The sequence below is a fragment of the Callithrix jacchus genome, chromosome 10 (assembly GCF_049354715.1).
Source record: "Callithrix jacchus isolate 240 chromosome 10, calJac240_pri, whole genome shotgun sequence".
In the NCBI taxonomy this organism is placed as follows: Eukaryota; Metazoa; Chordata; class Mammalia; order Primates; family Cebidae; genus Callithrix; species Callithrix jacchus.
In genome coordinates this window covers 120,172,122-120,194,096 of record NC_133511.1, presented here as the reverse complement: position 1 = coordinate 120,194,096, position 21,975 = coordinate 120,172,122, and the positions used below count along the sequence as shown (strand labels likewise).

General features: G+C 49.8%; 1 protein-coding gene across 2 annotated transcripts in view; it reads right to left on the bottom strand.

The window, feature by feature from the left end:
* Positions 1 to 19,091: 19,091 nt before the first annotated feature.
* SLC3A2 (solute carrier family 3 member 2) overlaps positions 19,092 to 21,975 on the bottom strand; it is a 41,161-nt gene continuing 38,277 nt past the window's right edge. For both annotated transcript variants that reach the window (XM_003734288.5, XM_035263019.3), the window contains 2 exons: positions 20,554 to 20,637; positions 19,092 to 20,440 (listed from right to left, as the gene is read on the bottom strand). In XM_003734288.5, the coding sequence (XP_003734336.1) occupies positions 20,078 to 20,440; positions 20,554 to 20,637 (447 nt within the window). In that variant the 3' untranslated portion in view covers positions 19,092 to 20,077. The remainder of the gene's footprint in view (positions 20,441 to 20,553; positions 20,638 to 21,975) is intronic.

Sequence of the window (21,975 nt, the reverse complement as noted above, 5' to 3'; positions counted from 1 at the left end):
TCCAAGCAATGATGTCTGACAACATAAGCGAAGTTCTGCCAGGGCCAACCAAGACAGCTCACCAGAGCTTCAGTGTCCAGCGTTCTTACTGGAAGTTGGTCACGTAAGCATGGCTGACCACCCACGTGGCTGACCGTACTTACTTAGTCTCCAGCTCTTCCAGAGGTCAGACCGATACCATGAGGCCCAAGGCCTCCCCCATAAATCCCACTGTTGGCATAGACTCTCTGCTGTGGCTCAAGGCCCAAATGTAAGCAAAACACTTTTACCAGGCAGGCTATTCCAAGGGTTTAGTGTTTTCTTCCAGGAGCCAGGCAAGGCCGAACCTTTCTTTGAAATGTGCAAATGTGCAGGGTTCGGATAATACAGACCTGCTGAGCGAATCTCTCAGTTCACAGTGTTCTGACAGGAGCATCAGTATCACCTGGGAACTTGTTACATGTGAGAATCATCAGGGTCATCTTTGATTTACTAAATCAGAAACTCTGTGGAACTCACCACCTATTTATTTATTTATTATTTATTTTTTGAGATGGAGTGTCGCTCTTGTTGCCCAGGCTGGAGTGCAGTGGCACGATCTCAGCCTACCACAACCTCCACCTCCTGGGTTCAAGCAATTCTCCTGCCTCAACCTTCTAAGTAGTTGGGACTACAGGCATGCGCCACCACACCCTGCTAATTTTGTATTTTTAGTAGAAATGGGGTTTCTCCATGTTTGTCAGGCTGGTCTCAAACTCCTGACCTCAGGAGATCTGCCCACCTTGGCCTCCCAAAGTGCTGGGATTACAGGCGTGAGCCACCACACCCGGCTGCCACGTTTTTTTTTTTTTTTTTTTTTTTGAGACAGAATTTTGATCTTGTTGCCCAGGCTGGAGTACAATAGCGAGATCTCGGCTCACGGCAACCTCTACCTCCTGGATTCAAGTGATTCTCCTGCCTCAGCCTCCTGAGTAGCTGGGATTATAGGCATGCGCCACCACGCCTGGCTGATTTTGTATTTTTAGTAGAGATAAGGTTTCTCCATGTTGGTCAGGCTGGTCTCAAACTCCCGACCTCAGGTCATCTGCCTGCCTCAGCCTCTCAAAGTTCAGGGATTATGGGTGTGTGCCACCGCACCCAGTCACTTGCCACCTGTTTTTAACAAGCCCTCTAGATGTTCCAATGCAGGCTAAAGTTTGGGAATCGTTACCCTAGAGGGATGAGGTCCTAGGTGGAGCTAAACCCTTGCAGAGGGGGAAGTGGGGATTCACCCCGCTTGCAGCTGTTCAGACTCCCAGAAGCCTTTGGAAGAAAGCTTCCAACACGATGAAAACTGGTATCGATCAAAGATGTAAACAGGACAGGCTAGCCAGGAGCTACAGCACTGTAAGAATGACTCTAGGATACAAATCCCATATGCCCTTCCCACCAGCATAGCTCACTGGGCTGTCAGCTCCAGACCCCAGAGGGCCCCTCCCTTACCAGCTCCCTCACAGCCCTGAGGCCCTTTTAAGATTACATGCCCTGGCCCGTATTGAAGGCGTTGAAACTGAGGTCCTGAGAGGCAGAGGGACTGAGAAAGCTGAGCAGTGCTGGGAGAATAGGAACTCTGGGGTCAGATTAACCTGAAGGCTTGAGGTGGAGGGGGTCAAATCTGGTATTCACATCAGAAATGGGGCTAGCAGTTCACACTTGTCGCTTGTCCCAGATGCAGGTCTGACCTGCCCTGTCCCTCACTGAACAACCTTAGGCATGTCTCAGTGTCTTCATCTCTGGAAGGGGAACAAGCCCTTTACAGAAGAGTTATGAGTACGCGACAGTGTAGGGAAATCCCCTCAACGGCTCTATGGCCAGTGTTTCTATGGGATAGGTCTGCTCACCGGGAAATCCCAGAAACCAGGATTAGTTTCAGACCCAGCTCTGACCCTACACCTCCCCCAACCCAGGGAGAAGTAACTTAAACCCCATCATGGCTCAGTTAAAGGAGTTTGGGGGAACAAGTCTTGGCAGGAGAGGGTGCGCATTCCAGGAAGGCTTCCCGGAGATGCGGTCTGTGCCCTCAAGCCTCTGAAGCAAGAGTCCTGCAGATGCAGCTGCCAGAGAATCAGGGAAATGGGATAAGCCCAAAGAGAGAGAGTGGCTGGACATGGCAACTGTCCCCGCAACATGCGGCACCACTCGCCCCAGAAACAAGGGCTGCTACTGCCTGAGCGGGAAATAGGCAAAGAATGAGGTGGCTTTGTAATGCTATCTTCTCCCCTACTGCTACCAACCCTTTCTCCAGCCTGGAGAGGTTAGGATCCTCTCCTCCTGCGCCACCTTCCACTCCCACCGTGTTGCTTTAGCGCCATCTTCTGGCAATCACAGGAATAGCTCTGCCAAAAAAAAAAAAAAAAAGGCTCTTGGAACCTGCCTGGGCCTGCTTCTCAGATTAACAAAACCACAGGACATAACGGAGTAGGTGGTTTTGGCCACCCCAATCCCTGCCTCCAAGTCTCAGCAGGTATATCAGACCCCAGAATTATCAGCTTCCTTGGATACTACTATAAACTTGCAGAGATAGGCCCTACCTCTCTGGCCAGTATACCAAATTCACCAACAAGAACATAGAAGGTAGGAGGCTTGGCATCTAGGAACAGCTCCATCTCCTCCTAATCCTCCATGGCCCCAGGCCTTAGGAATCCTTGGTTTCATGCTTAGGACACTGGCTAGGATTTCAGAGGACTCATGCTGACCCAACTGGAAATTTAGACAAGTACATGCTCACCTTTAGAGCACAAAACCCTTTTGTTTGTTTGTTTGTTTTTGGTTTTGGTTTTTTGAGTTTTTGGTTTTTTTTTTTTGAGATGGAGTTTCACTCTTGTTACCCAGGCTGGAGTGCAATGGCGCAATCTTGGCTCACTGCAACCTCCGCCTCCTGGGTTCAAGCAATTCTCCTGCCTCAACCTCCCGAGTAGCTGGGACTACAGGTGTGTGCCACGAGGCCCAGCTAATTTTTGTATTTTTAGTAGAGACGGGGTTTCACTGTGTTGAACAGGATGATCTTGATCTCTTAACCTCGTGATCCGCCTGCCTCAGCCTCCCAAAGTGCTGGGATTATAGGCGTGAGCCACCGCACCCGGCCAGAGCACAAAAGTCTTTTGAATGCCCAGGTGCCCCACACCAGCCTCAGGTTCTAAGGGGCTTGAGGTTATTCCTTCCAACATCGCTGTCGTTAGCATCTTTAGTCACACACACACACTGTGTAACCCCACAAATCAGACTATCACACAAAATGGGCCTGAAAGCAGTTCTCGCCCTTCACTGCCAGCCCCTGTCCTTCCCCTGGCCCTGAGTTTCACTTTCTCTCTTGATATTCCCGCCCTGGCTAGCACCACCATTCACACAGTTGCTCAAACCAGAAAGCTGGGAGGCATCCCAGACTCCTTCTCCCTTTTACTCGCTGTACTCAGCCTGTCTCCTGAGTAGTTCCCAAATTCATCCAGTTTTCTGCAGCCCCACTGCCTCTAAAGTAGCACAGGCTTCTTGCCTGAAATGCCAGAACAATCCCTTAATTCACGGATTAGCAAAGTTTTTCTCTAAAGGGCCAGACAGCAAATATTTTTAGTTTTAGACTCCACAGAACAGGAGACAAAATCATGAATATGATGTAGGTATTCCAATATTACACAGTCTCTGTCACACTGGTCAACTCCACTGCTGCAGTCAAAAGCAGCCACAGACAATATAAACGTAAATGAGCATGGCTCTGTTCCAAGAATATTTTCTTTGAATAACACTAATTTGAATTTTATAAAATTTTTCTTGTGTCACAAATACTATTTTTCTTTTGTTTTTCAGCCTTTTAAAAATGCAAAATCTACCGGGCACGGTGGCTCATGCCTGTAATCCCAGCACTTTGGGAGGCCAAGGTGTGTGGATCACCTGAGATCAGGAGTTTGAGACCAGCCTGACCAACATGGAGAAACACTGTCTCTACTAAAAATACAAAATTAGCAGGGTGTAGTGGCACATGCCTGTAATCCCAGCTACTCAGGAGGCTGACACAGGAAGATCGCTTGAGGAGGCGGAGGTTGCAGTGAGCCAAGATCATGCCATGGCACTCCAGTCTGGGCAACAAGAGCAAAACTCTGTCTCAAAAAAAAAAGGCTGGGCACGGTGGCTCACACCTATAGTCCCAGCACTTTGGGAGGCTGAGGTGGGCAGATCATGAGGTCAGGAGATGGAGACCATCCTGGCCAACATGGTGAAACCCATCTCTAAAAAAAAAAAAAATGCAAAATCCATTCTTAACTAATGATTGGTACAAAAACAGGCCCAACAGACATAGTTGACCAACCCCTGCCTTAATTGGTTCCACTTCCATCCATTCTCCAAGCTCTACATGCTCTAGCCAAAGTGATTTTGCCAAAACACAGATCTGATGCTTTCAACTCCCTGCTTACAGCTAGCCAATTGCTTAAAATAAAAATGCAAGCGCCTTCGCCTTGAAAACCCTTGCCATTCAGCCCTACTTACTTATTCAGCCTCTTCTGTGACCCACCCCCCACCCCCGCCGCGGACCTTAGTCCCAGCCTCTGGAATTCTCCTGGTCCTCACACAGGCACTCAGCTTACTTTTTGATGGCTTTGCTCCTTTTACTTCCTCTGCTTGGAATAGTCTTTTCCTACTTCACCTGGGAAACTCCTATGCTTCCTTCAAAATCCAGAGGCAAAACAGCCCCCACCTGAGAGGGTTGCAGGGTGTTCTCAGGGGATGGCAGATTTCAGTTGAAGCCAGTTGGTGGAGGAGTTGGTCAGAGAAGAGGCTCAGACACAGAGGCACTGGCAGAACACCGGACAGAGAAGGCCCAGCAGAGAGGCTGGGAGGAAGGGCCCAGGCAGCAGAGGGAGGGGACATGTGGGACACATGGGGAAAGGTATGCAAATGGCAGTTAAAGCAGAGACAGACCCACTCGAGCCCACCCCTCCTCCAGCAGTCCTCCCTGAAGACCCATCCTGGAGGGCTGTTTTTTTTCTTTCTTGACACGAAGCCTTGCTCTTGTCACCCAGGCTAGAGTGCAGTGGTGCGATCTCGGCTCACAGCAACCTCCACTTCCCAGATTCAAGCGATTCACCTGCCTCAGCAGCCGAAGTAGCTGTGATTATAGGTGCTCCCCACCACACCTGGTTAATTTTTCAATTTTAAAAGAGACAGGGTTTCACCATGTTGGCCAGGCTAGTCTCAAACTCCTGACCTCAGGTGATCTGCCCACCTCAGCCTCCCAAAGTGCTGGGATTACAGGTGTGAGCCACTGCACCTGGCCCCATCCTAGAGGGCTTTTGTGCACAGGGCCAGCTCCAAGGTCCTGGAGAAGATGGACAGCGTCTTTTCGTGGCGATTTCTGACATCATCTCACCCCCAGTGCCATTCCACCACATCTACTGTGGTCTTCTCCTCTGGTTACCTGGAGAGAGACCTCTGCTGAGGCAATGCTTCCAGGGGTCCAATACTGAGAGATGGGAGGGGAGTGGAGGTGCTTGCTTGAACCCACTTTGGTAATGGCAGGACCAGGACAACCAGGGCTGTCCAAATCCAGAGCTAAACCAAGGTTTCATCTCAACACTAACTCCTCTGCTCACAAGCTGGGTAACTTTGTTCAACTGCCTTAACCTCTAGGAACCTTCATTTCCTTACTGGGAAAATAGAGCTGCTGTACTTTCCTGATGGGGAGTTCAGTTCAGATAAATATCTGCCAGGCTCTGACTCTGCTTCAGAGACTGGCAGAGCAGGGAACATAGAGGTAAACAGAACAGTCTCTGCCCTGGAGAAGCTCACATTCTAAGAGTTTTTCAAAATGTGAGTTGTGACCCCATTTGTGAGTCATGAAATCAGAGTCATGATCAGCTTTTCTTTTTTTTTTTTTTAGACGGAGTTTCGCTCTTGTTACCCAGGCTGGAGTGCAATGGCGCGATCTCGGCTCACCGCAACCTCCGCCTCCTGGGTTCAGGCAATTCTCCTGCCTCAGCCTCCTGGGTAGCTGGGATTACAGGCACACGCCACCATGCCCAGCTAATTTTTTGTATTTCTAGTAGAGACGGGGTTTCACCATGTTGACCAGGATGGTCTCGATCTCTTGACCTCGTGATCCACCCGCCTCGGCCTCCCAAAGTGCTGGGATTACAGGCCTGAGCCACTGCACCCGGCCTCAGCTTTTTTTTTAATGACCTTGTTTAAAATAGATTTGAAAATACCCGGGTGTGACACATAATGAGGGTAAGTAGCACTTTTTGGAACTTTTGTTTCAGTTTAGAAACAGAAAACAGATCCATGTTTGCACGCACCAGATCGTTATGTAAACTATTTCTAATGGTGGAATATGGTACTAGGAGTTTGAAATCCCCTGGCCTGAGAGTCCCTGAAAAGGATTAAAGGAGATAAGGTACAGGGATTAGTTTCCTAGGGCCGCCAGAACAAAGCACCTAAATTGGGTGCTTACAACAGAAACCCATTGTCTCACAATTCTGGAAGCTAGAATTCTAAAACCAAGGTTTTGGATCAGCCATGCTCCCTTCTTTCCACTTCTGGTAGCCCCAGGCATTCCTTGTCTTATAGATGCCACACTTCAATCTCTGCCCCATCACCACACCGCTTCTCCCCTCATCTGTCTGTCTTTTTTTTTTTTTTTTTTTTTTTGAGACAGAGTGTCACTCTGTCGCCAGGCTGGAGTATAGTGGCACAATCTCAGCCCCCTGCAACATCTGCCATCTGGGGTCAAGCAATTCTTCTGCCTCAGCCTCCCGAGTAGCTGGGACTACAGGTGCACACCACCATGCCTGGCTAATTTTTGTATTTTTAGTAGAGATGGGGTTTCGCCATGTTGACCAGGCTGGTCTCAAACTCCTGACCCCAAGTGATCCATCCACCTTGGCCTCCGAAAGTGCCATGATTATAGGCGTGAGCCACTGTGCCCAGCCAATAAATGATTCCTATATGGCATTATTGCTGCCTTGGACAGCTGAGAACTAGGCAGGAAGTCCATCTCCTTCTCTGACAGGGGGCACACACCTGTAGTCCCAGCTACTTGGGAGGCTGAGGGAGAAGAATTGCTTGAATCCAAAAGGTGGAGGTTGCAGTGAGCCAAGATTGCACCACTGCACTTCAGCCTGGGCAACAAAGTAAGACTCCGACTCAAAAAAAGAAAAAAGAATTAAAAGGCTGGGTGCGGTGGCTCACCCCTGTAATCCCAGCACTTTGGGAAGCTGAGATGGGCCTCCCACCAGCTCACCAGGTCAGGAGTTAGAGACTAGCCTGCCCAACATGGTGAAACCCTGTCTCTACTGGAAAAATACAAAAATTAGCCGCGCATGGTGGTGTGTGCCTCTAATCCCAGCTACTCAGAAGGCTGAGGCAGGAGAATTGCTTGTACCTGGGAAGTGAAGGTTGCAGTGAGCTGAAATCACTTCCCTGCACTTCAGCTTGGGTGACAGAACAAGAATCTGTCTTAAAAAAAAAAAAAAAAAAAGATTTAGGCAGGGATAGAGCAAGGATTCCACCCCCAAATGATCTCTAAGCGCATGCTTTCTTCCTCTTAAATCTGGCCACTGTCCTGGCTGGGTGACCCACTCAACTCAACCATGCCAGTGTCAGGTTCTCTTCAGCCCCAAGGACCTTACCCTCTACCATATGTCAGCCAAATCCAGAGTCCTGAACTGCTCCCTCTTCAAGAGCTAAAACCCCATGTCTTCCAGTCTCACCGTCCCACCCCCTCTGCCTCTCACCTTTCTCCAGGCCCTGTCCTTGCCCCTCCTCAGCAAGTACCTTCCTCCCCTGAGCAGCCTGGACCATGCAATCTTTCATCAGCACCCCCAGTAGTCACAATCCCCCGGTTCCTTGTTTCTACCACAAATTCACCACCTGGGTCGATGCCACCATCCATCTTCTCGGACCTGACACGTGGGCAGCCCAGCACTGCTGGAAAAAGTTCCCACTCTCTTGCAGATTGGCACCAGAATAAACGCAGGGTTCCTGACCTCTGCTCTGGAGCTGTGTGGTGCTGCCCTACATCTTTGTGCTTGTCCTCACTCAACTCACTTGCCTTATTCCCAAAAGTGTTTGTTCTCAGCTTCCACCTCTCCTCATGCCCGCTACCTCCAGCTTGCTGCCCCTGCATGATACTTTTTTTAAGAGATGGGGGCCATGTGGTGGCTCACGTCTGTAATCTCAGCAACTAGGGAGGCCAAGGCGGACGGATAACCTGAGGGCAGACAGTCAAGTCCAGCCTGGCCAACATGGTGAAATCCTGTCTCTACTAAAAATACAAAACTTAAATGGGCGTGGTGGTGGGCACCTGCAGTCACAGCTACTTGGGAGGCTGAGGCAGGAGAATAGCTTGAACCCGGGAGGCAGAGGTTGCAGTGAGCAGAGATGGCGCCACTGCACTCCAGCCTGAGCAACAGAGCAAGACTCTGTCTCAAAAAAAAAAAAAAAAAAAAAAGCTGAGTCTCTCTCTATCACTGGGCTGGAGTGGCTCACTGTGGCCTCAAATTACTGGGCTCAAGGGATCCTCCCACCTCAGCCTCCCAAGTAGATGGGACTACAGGAGCATGCCACCACACCCAGCTTTTTTTTTTTTTTTTTTTTTTTTTTTGAGACGGAGTTTCGCTCTTGTTACCCAGGCTGGAGTGCAATGGCACAATCTCGGCTCACCACAACCTCCAGCTCCTGGGTTCAGGCAATTCTCCTGCCTCAGCCTCCTGAATAGCTAGGACTACAGGCACATGCCACCATGCCCAGCTAATTTTCTTTTGTATTTTTAGTAGAGACGGGGTTTCACCATGTTGACCAGGATGGTCTCGATCTCTTGACCTTGTGATCCACCCGCCTCGGCCTCCCAAAGTGCTGGGATTACAGGCTTGAGCCACCGTGCCCAGCTATTTTTTATTTTTTATTTTAAAGATGGGGTTTCACCATGTTGGTCAGGCTGGTCTTGAACTCCCAACCTCAGGCGATCCACCCGCCTTGGCCTCCAAAGTGCTTGGGTTACAGGCGTGAGCCACTACGCCCGGCCCCAGCTAATTAGTTTTATTTTTATTTTTGTACCAACAGGGTCTCACTGTGTGGCTCAAGCTAGTCTCAAACTCCGTGACTCAAACAATCCCCCCGCCTCAGCCTCCCAAAATGCTGGGATTATAGGCGTGACTCATCACACCTGGTCTGCATGTTGATTTAAATGAGACAAGATTCTCAAATTCTTTGTTCAAGAAATCTTGCAGTCACTGGGTTGATTTTACTTCATGTGCGTGGGAGAAGAGGGATGTGTCAATGCTCCCCTCTGGCTTAACAAAGAAAACTCACAGGTATTTATACCTTCTGGAAAACAGAGATGTGAATTTAAATATTATTGCCAGGGCAACACATTATTAAGGAAGACAAGCAATCAGCATCACAAGCTTTTAAAAGTTAAAGGTTACTTTCACAGGACAAAGCAAGTCTTATAAATTTAATTGTCTGACAAGAATCCCTTGTTAGAATTAACATTTGCAAAGATGGTTTTACCATGCACAAAAGAATCTGCTTTTATTTCTGCTGCTGCAGAAGAAGAGGGCACATTTTCTCTTTCTTGTCATACTTTTTATTTTTTGTCACCACCAGTTAAAAGGATCTGGGGTCTTCAAAGCAGCACCTAGAGAAACAAAGGCAGGCTGAGAGGTTGCTCTCAAGCCAGCCGTTCCCGCCACCCACTACGTGGCAATCAACTTGCAAGTCTCTCAAACAGTTGCTCTCCCACGCTCCGGCATTAGAGCTTATCAAATTTGAGTGCGCACAGGAATCATCTGGGAACTTGTGAAAATGCAGATTCCAAGAGTGACGCAGTGCCTCATGCCTGTAAATCCCAGCACTTTGGGAGGCCGAGGCGGGTGACCTCACTTTTGGGAGGACCTGAGGTCAGGAGTTCAAGACCAGCCTGGTCAACATGGCAAAACCTCATCTCTACTAACAATACAAAAATTAGGAGGCAGGTGCCTGTAGTCCCAGCTTCTCGGGAGGCTTAGGCAGGAGAATCACTTGAACTTGGGAGGCAGGGATTGCAGTGAGTGGAGATCAGGCCATTGCACTCCAGCCTGGGCAACAAAGTGAGATTCCATCTCAAAAAATAAAAAAAAGTAAGTGCAGATTTCGGCTGAGCACAATGGCTCACATCTATAATCGTAGTGCTTGGGGAGGCTAAGGTAGGAGGACTGCCTGAGGCCAGGGGTTTGAGACCAACCTGGGCAATGTAGTAAGACCCCATCTCTACAAAAAGTAAAAAAAAAAAAAAAAAGCCAGGCACAGTGGCAGTGGCTCACACCTGTAATCCCAGCATTTTGGGAGGCCAAGGCAGGTGGATCACCTGAGCTCAGGAGTTCAAGGCCAGCCTGGCCAACATGGTGAAACCTCGTCTCTAAAATATATATATATTTAATTAAAAAAAAAAAAAAGAAGCCAGGTTAGTAGTGCATGCCTGCAGTCCTAGCTACTCAGGAGGCTGAGATGGGAGGACCCTTTGAGCCCAGGAGTTCAATGCTGCAGTAAGCTATAATGGCACCACTGACTCCAGCCTGATTGGCAGCAAGACCCTGACTCAACAGGCTAAATAGACCTGAGAATCTGCATTTGCAACAAGTAGTTACTGTGGTTGCCACTGATCCCCAGACAGACACTGTGAATAAGAAGTTCTGGGGTGTTTACTCCAATTTCTCCTTTCTCCCCAAACCTCCACACTTGGGAGACACCAGTCCTCACTCTCAGCTGATGATCTTATTTCCTGTTTCACTGGAGAAAATAAAAGCATTCAGGATACATATATCAAAACATCACAGGGTACCCCATAAATCTATGCAATTGTTAATTCTCAATTAATTTTTTGTTTTTCGAGACAGAATCTCGCTCTGTCGTCCAGACTGGAGTGCAGTGGTGCAATCTCAGCTGACTGCAACCTCCGCCTCCCAGGTTCAAGCAATTCTCCTGCCTCAGCCTCCTGAGTAGCTGGGATTACAGGCACGTGCCAAAATGCCCGGCTAATTGTTATATTTTTAGTAGAGACAGGGTTTCACCATGTTGGCCAGGCTGTTCTCAAACTCCTAACCTCAAGTGATTCGCCCGCCTCAGCGTCCCAAAGTTCTGGGATTACAGGCGTGAGCCACTGCGCCGGGCCTCTCCCCCGCTTTAAAGCAACACTGTCTGTGCTGGGCGCGGTGGCTCACGCCTGTAATCCAAGCACTTTGGAGGCCAAGGTGGGTCGATCACCTGAGGTCGGGAGTTCAAGACCAGCCTGACCAACATGGTGAAACCCCATCTTTATAAAATTAATAAATAAAGCAACACTGTCTGTAGTCACTATCTCCAGATTCTCCCCTCTGTCCCTCCACACTCCCTTCAGTAGGGCTTCTTGCCCTCACCTCAACCACAACTGCTCTTGTCAAGGTCACAAAAGATTCCATGGCCTCTGTCCTCTCACTTGACCCCTCAGCAGCATTTGACAGCGTATACCCCTTCCTCTTCGCTTTGTCCCCAGGTCACGCCCCTCTGCCCATCTCACTGTCCCCTCATGCTTTGTCTGTATTGCTGGCCCACCCCCATTTCTCCAACCTCTGAAGAGCTGAGTCCTGGGCCCTCTTCTTAGCCCTCTGTATGCTTACTCCACTGATCACCTCCTATCACCTCCTGGCTTTAAATATCAGCTGTGCAGAGGACTCCCACTTCACCTCTCCAGCCCAGGTCTCTCCATGAACAGCAGAGCAGTATGTCCAATGGACCTCTTGATATTTCCACTTTAATGTCTAAGACTTCAAAGGCATTGAAAGCCCAAACTCAGCCACCTGTTTCTCCTGGTAAGTCCACTCCTTCTGCAGTCTTCCCCATCTCATTAAATGGCAAATCCAGTCTTCTAGCTGCTCAACCCAAAAACCTTAAAATCACCCTTGAAGCCGGGCACAGTGGCTCATGCCTGTAATCCCAGCACTTCGGGAGGCCAAGGCGGACAGATCATGAGGTCAAGAGATCAAGACCATCCTGGCCAACATGGTGAAACCCCATCTCTACTAAAAATACAAAAATTAGCTGGGTGTAGTGGTGCTTGCCTGTAGTCCCAGCTACTCGGAAGGCTGAGGCAGTGAATTGCTTGAACCTGGGAGACAAAGCTTGCAGTGAGCCAAGAGAGCGCCACTGCACTCCAGACTGGCGACAGCACGAGACTCCGATGAGCTCAAAATCACTGTTGATGAGCTAGAGGTTGCAGTGAGCCAAGATCGAGCCACTGCACTCCACCCTCGATGACAGAGCAACAATAAAATTAAAAAACAAAATAAAATCGCCATTGACTATTCTATTTATAGGGCCACACTGACCACAACAGCATTATTGTGTGAATTTTAAAAGGCTGTCCCTGAAGAGCAGTGATACCATGGATGCATGATTTGGCAACTGGACAGAGCCCTGTTTTTTGTTTTTTAGATTTAGGGTCTCACTCTGTCACCTAGGCTGGAGCGCAGTAGCGTAATCATGGCTCACTGCAGCCTCAACCTCCCCAGCTCAAGCAACCCTCCCACCTCAGCCTCCCAACTAGCTGGGACTACAGGCACGTGCCATGCTGGGAATTTTTTTTTTTTTTTTTTTTTTTGTAGAGACATGGCCTTGCTGTGTTGCCCAGGCTGGTCTCAAACTCGTGGCCTCAGACAGTCCTCCCACCTCAGCCTCCTGAGTAGCTGGGATTACAGTAGAGATAGTCTGTGGGTAAGAATTAAAAGATAATCCCCCTTCGTCCTTGAACTTGGGACACACAGGGCCGTTGCAAATGGAACATGTTCTGAATCTCAGCACCACCCACGTCCCGCCCAGGGTGGCCAGTGCCTTCATGCAGCACGCCTTTGTGCCCAGCCACACACGTCTTGGCAGAATGCCATCCAGTGGCAGCATCCCAGGCTGTTCCAGTTAAAAGACAATTGTACTTCCTGCTTCTTGGTGCTTGCTTCCTGCCCATTTTCCAAGCCTGGTTCTGCTTCCTCCTGGCAGTTCCTGGTGGCCTTCCAATAAATTCTTTTACTGCGTAAGAAAACCAGGTGCTCCAACTGATACACTCTAGAAACATGTACAAATCCCTCTTACCCTTGAAATTAGAAAAATCCATTTCTGCACGTTCACCTGGAAGCAGACCGGAAATCACCCAGAAATCATCAATGCTCTCCTTGTCGCCAAATCTGAAGCCACCTGGGACAGTTCTACTCTGATACCAACTGGCTTCCTCTTGTCTTCCTATCCCCCGCCCCAGGCTCTGTTCTCTGCCCTCTGTGTAGGTCTCTCTTCAACTGTCTAGTCTATAGATGTTGCCAGGGCTCCAGTGTTACCCTTCTACCCTTCTCCAACCACACGCATCATTTATCCTCATGGTGCATCACCCCCACCTCAACCCCCAGGATTCCCAGATCTTGCCTTCTGCTGAGCTGCAGACTCTTCCCTGCTGGAAACCTCCACCTGCAAGGATAAGGGCACCCAGCGTTATCTGCATGGAGCTGATCAGCTTCCCACCCTCGGCTACTTTTCTTCCTGCCTCCCCTACTCTGCTTAATGGTCCCAGCCTGCACCCTGAGTCAGCTAAGCTAGAAACTCAGGAGTCACTGCACAGCTCTCTTCTCCCTTCACATCCAGTCTATCCCACCTAGGAGGTCACAAATCCTGGAGTTTCTTCTCTTGAAATATCTCTCCAAGCCATCCCCTCCTCTCCAAAACCACAGCCTCTGCCCCCTTAACTTTTTTTTTTTTTTGAAAGAGTCTTGCTTTGTCACCCAGGCTGGAGTTCAGCGATGCCATCTCAGCTCACTGCAACCTCTGCCTCCCAGGTTCAAGCGATTCTCATGCCTCAGCCTCTCGAGTAGCTGGGATTACAGGTGTGCACCATCATGCCCAGCTAATTTTTGTGTTTTTAGTAGAGATAGGGTTTTACTATGTTGGTCAGGCTGGCCTCGAACTCCTGACCTCAGGTGATCCGCGTGCCTCGGCCTCCCAAAGTGCTAGGATTACAGATGCAAGTCACCAAGCCTGGCCTGCCTTCTTCTTACTGGACTATATTTTCCAACAGCCTCCAAAATGGCTCCTGGCCCAGTCTCAGCCACCTGAAACTTCTTCCTCAACAGGTATAGAGGGAGCTTCCTGGAGCTCAAACCTGAGCAAGCCACTCCCTGCCAAGAACATGTGAGTGGTTTCCCCATCAATAAGAGCAATGTTTTCTTCTTTCTCCTGTTCTTACCGGAACTTGTTACATGGATTCTGGTGTCCCATCCCAGACTTTCTAAATCAGAACATCCAGGAGAAAACATTCAAGGCTTTTCTTTCTGATCATTGCCCTCAGGCCTAAGTCAGCACACTTGGGAAACACTGACCTGCCTTGAGAATCTTTTGGGGCTGGTGGCTAAAAATAAACTTCCATTCGGGAGCCAGGCACCAGGAGCTGTAGCTCACACCAGTAATCCCAGCACTTGGGAGGCCAAAGTGGGCTTTATCACCTGAGGTCAAGAGTTCGAGACCAGCCAGGCCAACATGGTGAAACCCCGTCTCTACTAAAAATACAAAAATTAGCCAGGTGTGGCAGGTACCTGTAGTCCCAGCTATTCTGGAGGCTGAGGCAAGAGAATCACTTGAACCCAGGAGGCAGAGGTTGCAGTGAGCCGAGATCATGCCATTGCACTCCAGCCTGGAGGAAAAGAGCAAGACTTTGTCTCAAAAAAGAAAACAAAATTAGCTAGGCATGATAGCAAGCACCTGTAATCCCAGCTACTCCACAGGCTGAGGCAGGAGAATCGCTTGAACTCGGGAGTCAGAGCTTGCAGTGAGCTGGATCGCGCCACTGCACTCCAGCCTGGGCAACAGTGAGACTCCTTCTCAAAAAAAGTAATAAAATAAAATTAAAATTAACTTCCAAGCTCACACCCTTGGAGTTTCATGGCATATCCCCCTTAGAGATTCTGATTCGGCATAATTTGCATGGAAAAATGTTTTCCAGAGGATTCTGAATAAGCAGGCTGGGAACCACTGATCTATATGATGTGGTAAAATGTAGACAACTTCAGCCATGGCTGTTCAAGCCCTTTAAACTTCAGGCTCTAGTTGGCTCTCACCGCTCTCCCACATTGTCCAAAATCATGCTTTATGTCCCAGTTACAGTTCCTCACACTCATCATGCTGTCTCAACTGAGCAGTGGTACATAATGTCACCTATACCCGGTGGCCTTTTCCTTCACATGCATAACATGAATGCCTACTGGTACCTCAATCTCAGCTCAAATGAAGACTCCAAGCTTTCCCAGATCCCTCCGAGATTAAACTCCTCCTCTGCCCACAAGAGCCCCTGGTGCTCCACAGCCGTTATTTCACGGAGGCAATTACTTACACATCTATCTGCTCTCACTCCCAATCAGTGAAGGCCACATCAGCAACGCAGTATTTTAGTCCCATTTATGTCCCCAACATGTAGCACATTGATTGGAACCAGAAGAATGGCTCGGGCTGACAGAGATGTCCACCTGCTCCCCGACCCGTGATCCAAGGGCAGGTAACCACAGAGTTCAAGTGATCCCTAGAAGGACCAAGTCCCTTGGCACATGGGGTTTGACCACGGGACTAAGGCATGGGTCCAAATGGCAGCTCCACTGCTATGTCTAGAAAGATCCCTTTACTTCTCCGAGCCCCCAGCCTCCGTAAATGGGGTCTCCACAGTCCTCCTAGGTGTGTCACAATGACTTAAAAGTGAAAGTCTCATTAAACTGACTATCTCATTGTGTGGTGCCCTTAACCCTTAGAGGGTCTCAGTGCTTATCATTTCAAGCATTTGGCTGGGCGCGGTGGCTCAAGCCTGTAACCCCAGCACTTTGGGAGGCCGAGGCGGGTGGATCACGAGGTCAAGAGATCGAGACCATCCTGGTCAACATGGTGAAACCCCGTCTCCACTAAAAATAAAAAAAAATTAGTTGGGCACGGTGGCGCATGCCTGTAATCCCAGCTACTCAGGAGGCTGAGGCAGGAGAATTGCCTGAACCCAGGAGGTGGAGGTTTCAGTGAGCCGAGATCGCGCCATTGCATTCCAGCCTGGGTAACAAGAGCGAAACTCCATCTTGAAAAAAAAATAATAATTTCAAGCATTTTGTCCTTTGGAGGTGGAAATCATGTCAGAACAGGGTCTTGTTCACCCCTGCACCCAGAAAGTTGAGGATGGTACTAGAAACAGAGTAGTAATTTAAAAATGCTTGCTAATCGCCAGGCACAGTGGCTCACACCTGTAATCCCAGCACTTTGGAAGGCCGAGGAGGGCAGATGACTTGAGGTCTGGAGTTCCAAGACCAGCCTGGCCAACATGGCGAAACCCTGTCTCTACTGAACATACAAAAATTAGCCAGATGTGGTGGTGGACACCTGTAATCCCAGCTACTCGGAAGGCTAAGGCAAGAGAATTGCTTGAACCCGGGAGGCGGAGGTTGCAGTGAGCTCAGATCACACCACTGCACTCCAGCCTGGGCAATCGAGCAAGACTCCATCTCAAAAATAAATAGTAAAATTTTATGCCACGTATTTTACAATACTTTTTTTTTTTTTTTGAGACAGGGCCTCACTGTCACCCAGGGTGGAGTGCAGTGGTGCAATCATACCTCACTTCAGCCTCAACCTCCAGAGTTCAAGTGATCTTCCGGCCTCAGCTTCCAGGTTAGCTGAGACTACAGGCACATGCAACCATGCCCAGCTAATTTTCTTTTTTTAAGTAGAGACAGGGGTCTCACTATGTTGCCCAGGTTGGTCTCAAACTCCCGACTCAGACTCCCAAAGTGCTAGGAGGCGCAAGCATGAGCCACCACCTGGCCTTACCATATTTTTCTTAAGTGAAAATCTCCCTGGTGGTTTAGTGGTCAGGATAGGGGGAAAGATGAAAATTAAATAAGCACAGAACCATAATGAGGCTCCATCCGTAACAGCACCATGATGAAAACTGCCTAAGAGGGGAGTCCAGGAGGCAGAGGAAGGAGGAAAGGGGGAGGGCTGGAGCTCGGACCCTGGGAAAGGACATGGAGAGGGAAGGGTGGGGAGCTTCAGGAAGAGGCCCAGAGCAGGCAAGAGCCAGGAGGTAGGGCGGGGGGAGGGGGTGGTTACTGAGAGAGAAGAGAAACTCTAGGCAGAGGAGAGCCAAGGTCCAGCAGGCTGGGTGTCTTCTCAGGAACTGTGCTGACAGCCTCAGGACCCTGGGCCTTGATTTGGGTCTTTTAATCTCTTGATCTCTCCCCTAGAGATCATAGGCCCAGACCCACCCCAGGCCACAGTCCATGGGAAGGGAAGGCTGCACCAGTGACCTGTATTCTTTTTTTTCTTTCAGACTTGAGTCTTGCTGTCATCCAGGCTGCAGTGCAGTGGCACCATCTTGCTCACTGCAACCTCCGCCTCCCAGGTTCAAGTGATTCTCCTGTCTCAGCCTCCCCAGTAGCTGAGACAACACGTGCCCACCACCACAACTGGCTAATTTTTGCATTTTTAGTAGAGACAGGGTTTCACCATATTGGTGGTCAGGCTGTTCTCGAACTCCTGACCTCAGGTGATCCCCCCCTCCCTCGGCCTCTCAAAGAGCTGAGATTACAAGCCTGAGCCACCGTGCCCAGCCCCCATTCTTTTCTGTAAGAAAGCTAGGAGGGCCAAACTAACCCCAAGGGCCATGAGGCCTGCGCAGATAGATCACCAGTACTGCAAGAGGATCCTACCGCAAATACTGCAGATCTGCCTGCAAATAAACGCAGGACCCAAACACTTCGGACCGCCTCCACTACTGCCATCCTCAAAAGCATCCTAGGTGGCAGGAACAAAACATCTGTACTGGCGTCCCAGCTTGCAGGCTGGTCAACAGCTAGTAAGTCTGTTAAACTCCGAGTGAGACCATCACTCCGCCCAAAACCCTCCAACAACTGACTCCCATTCCACTCCCTCAGACCCTATGGTAGTGAAGCATTAATCTTACTTGGCACTCTGGCCTTTACCCTCGGCTACTGGCCCTCTAGACCCACGGAATGTCCTGGCTAACAGGAGCGGCAGTGATAAATGTGATTTACGACCTGAACTTTGGGACAGGCAACCTCTGGGGGAAATGAAGACAACTAAAGGCCTTAGCCCAAAGCTCCCGCAGGGGCTGACGATTAAAGGTCATAGAGCACTATGCAATTAAGCAGCAAGGGAAACTCCGCACACCCAAGGACTGAGGGAGCTTCTCTGGTTACACCTCCATCATGGCCCGGAAGACATACCCGTACTCCATTGCAAGAAGCCGGGGCGGGGGGGAAGCTTCCCATTTAGCTCCCTCCCAGATCCTGCCCCAGAATCTCTCTTCCTTTGCCTGGCTCTGGGTATGCTTTTGCTGTAATAAAACCATAATCCCAGTACCTTCCTGAGTTCTGTGAATCACTCTAGCCTATTACCTGCCTAAAGGTGGTCATGGGGACCCCTAAACTCACAGCTGGTATTGAAGTGAGGAGACTTGTGGGGACCATGCCCCCTAACCACGTAGGTTGCCAAACTTTCTGTGCCCCAAGTGACCACCTCATTACGACTGCCATGATCTGCCCGCTCCTTGCTGTTAAGACCTCCTCTCTCACATCGGCCAGGCTCCCTGCCCCAGTCCCAGGAAGCCTTCCCCAGATACTCACCAGGTGAAGTCCTTTACTCAGGTCACCTCCTTGGTGAGGCCTCCTCCACACCCCACCACCCTGAAACACCTTTTCTGCCTTGCTTTTTCCTCCAAAAAAGTCACCATGTCCACTATACTGTAACTGCTGTGTCTTTTTTGACTCTCCAGAGTATCAGCCCGAAGGAGGCAGGAATTTTTGTACCGTGTTCCCTGCTGTGACCCCAGGACATGGGTAATTTCTGGCATGTGCTGAGTGTTCAACCAATTCCTGAATGCACGACCTCTAGTATCTTTTAGAAATACCTTTGAGGGCCGGGTGCGGTGGCTCACGCCTGTAACCCCAGCACTTTGGGAGTCCGAGGCAGGTGGATCACGAGGTCAAGAGATCGAGACCATCCTGGTCAACATGGTGAAACCCCGTCTCTACTAAAAATACAAAAAATTAGTTGGGCATGGTGGCACGTGCCTGTAATCCCAGCTACTCAGGAGGCTGAGGCAGGAGAATTGCCTGAACCCAGGAGGTGGAGGTTGTGGTGAGCCGAGATCGCGCCATTGCATTCCAGCCTGGGTAACAAGAGCAAAACTCTTTCTCAAAAAAAGAAAAACCTTTGAAAAACCAGACCCGGCCATGCTCACGCCTGTAATCCCAGCACTTTGGGAAGCCAATGTGGGCAGATCACAAGATCAGGAGATCGAGACCAGACTGGCCAGTATGATGAAACCCATCTCTACTAAAAATACAAAAATCAGCCAGGTGTGGTGGTGGATGCCTGTAATCCCAGCCACTCAAGAGACAGGAAGAATCACTTGAACCCAGAAGGCAAAGGTTGCAACCAGCCAGGATTGCCCCACTGTACTCCAGCCAGGGCTAAAGAGCGAAATTCCGTCTCAAAAACAAAACAGATCCCATCCCCTCTTTCTCCGTGAAAGGCCAAGTCTGCAAAAGCAGGAGAACTAACTAACTGCTTCGCTAGAGCCCTCTGCTGAGGAAGACTAGCTTAAGAGTTGGCAAGACCCAAGATGTCCAGAGCCCCGTGGCCCAGCATGGGTGAGGAGGCATGGGTGCTATCCCAGCCCTGACACTTTCTTACTGTTGACTTTGGGGGGCCCCCTCTTCTCTGAGCCTTGGTCTTTACGTAAAATAATAAAGGAGTTGGAGTAGATGCATGGAAGTCTCTAGCCAAAACACTATGGGGTAGGTCTGGGAGGGGAGAAAGAAGAGAAATTCCTGCTATGAGAGAGGCAGAGGGAAGACAAGACCTCACCAGGCAGGGGTGACTTTTATTTGAAAGGAAGAAAACACCCTATTTGGGGATTCACTTATAATCTGCAAGACTGTTTTTTTTTTTTTAAAAAAAAAAGAGAAAAATGAGAACTCTAAGGGCCTGGGGAGGAAAGGAGAAGGGCAGTGGGTTCACGGTCAGGCTGGGGTCAGGCCACATAGGGGAAGCGGAGCAGCAGCCCTTCGTGGGGCTCCAGTTTCAGGCGTTCCAGCTCAAGCGGGGAGCCCTCGTCACGGCCTGGCTGGGTGCTGAGCAGGAGGTCAGCCTTGGCTGGCAGGCTGGCGCTGGCAGGCAGGTCGGAGGCCTGCAGCCCAGCTGAGAGACCCACGTCCCCAAAGTTAAGCACTACCAGGAAACGCTCATTCTGGTCCCAGTGGCGGATATAGGAGAAGAATCCAGGCCCAGAGCTGAGTGCATGGAAGTCCCCATGCAGTAGAGAGCGCTCCTTACTCCGCTGGTCACTCAGCCGCCGAAACAAGGAAAGGAGGGAGCCAGGATCTTCACTCTGGCCCTAAGAATGATAAAAACGTAGCAGAAGCGCATGAGGGAGGTCCCCTAGGTAGAGATTTCTACAAGCCCAGCCCACCCTCCACTGGTCAGGTTCTGCCCATCTAAAACTCTCACCTTCACAGTCATGTTGGCACTTCCAGCTGCTGAGATGAAGGGGAAGCTGGACTCATCCCACAACATGACTGGAGCTTCCACAGGCTGAAAAGCAGAGAAAACAGGACTTTAAAACGGCCTGGGGTCAGGCATGGTGGTAATTCCAGCACTCCGGAAGGATAAGCCGAGGGGATCACTCGAGCCCAGGCATTTGAAACCAGCCTCGGCAACATAACGAGCCCTCATCCCTGGCAACAAATTTTTTTTTAATTAGCTGGTATAGTATTACATCCTTATAGTCCAGCTACTGGGAAGGCTGAGGAGGGAGGATCACTTGAACACAGAAATTTGAGGTTGCAGTGAGCCATGACTGTGCCACTGCACTCCAGCCTGGTCAACAGAGTGAGACCCCGTCTCAAAAAAAAAACCCTCTATCCCTCTTCCCAATCCCCTCCTCATTGGTATATAAGCCCCCTGACTCTGGTCTGGCTTTTTTTTTTTGAGATAGAGTCTCGCTCTGTTGCCCAGGCCGGAGTGCAGTGGCGCCATCTCAGCTCACTGCAACCTCTGCCTCCTGGGTTCAAGCAATTGTCCTGCCTCAGCCTCCCATGTAGCTGAGACTACACGCACGTGCCACCACACCCAGCTAATTTTTTTGTATTTTTAGTAGAGATGGGGTTTCACCATGCTGGACAGGGTGGTTTAGAACTTCTGACCTCAGGTGACCCACTCACCTCAGCCTCCCAAAGTGCTGGGATTACAGGCATGAGCCACCATGCCCAGCCTGGCTAACTTCTCCTGGACAAGCAAGGCAAGCTCCCACCTCAGGGTTTTCACACATACACTGTTACCCCTCGCAGATGGCTGCAAGTCAGCTCTCACTCCCCTCAGGTCTTCACTTGGTTATCTCACCAGGTTTCCTGTGGCTACTCTCTATGAACAAGCCCCAGCCGGGCGTGGTGGCTCCTGCCTGTAATTCCAGCACTTTGGGAGGCTGAGGTGGGCTCATCATAAGGTCAGGAGATCGAGACCATCCTGGACAACATGGTGAAACCCTGTCTCTACTAAAAATACAAAAATTAGCAGGGTGTGGTAGTGCCTATCTGTTGTCCCAGCTACTCAGGAGGCTGAGGCAGGGAAATTGCTTGAACCAGAGAGTCAGAGGTTGCAGTGAGCCAACATCAAGCCACTGCACTCAAGCCTGGGTAACAGAACAAGACTCTGTCCCATCACCCCCTATTTTCTAGGCTCCTTACCCTGCCTTCTTGTGCATAGCACTCATTAGCAGCTGGTATTTTATTTATGCATATCGAATTACCTAACCACCTCCAGCTCACTTGTACAATGCTGTATCCTCAGTGTTAACAGATAAATCCATGGACTAAATGAATAACTGGTTTTATAAACATCATGCTGATGGCTAGGTGCAGGGTCTCACACCTG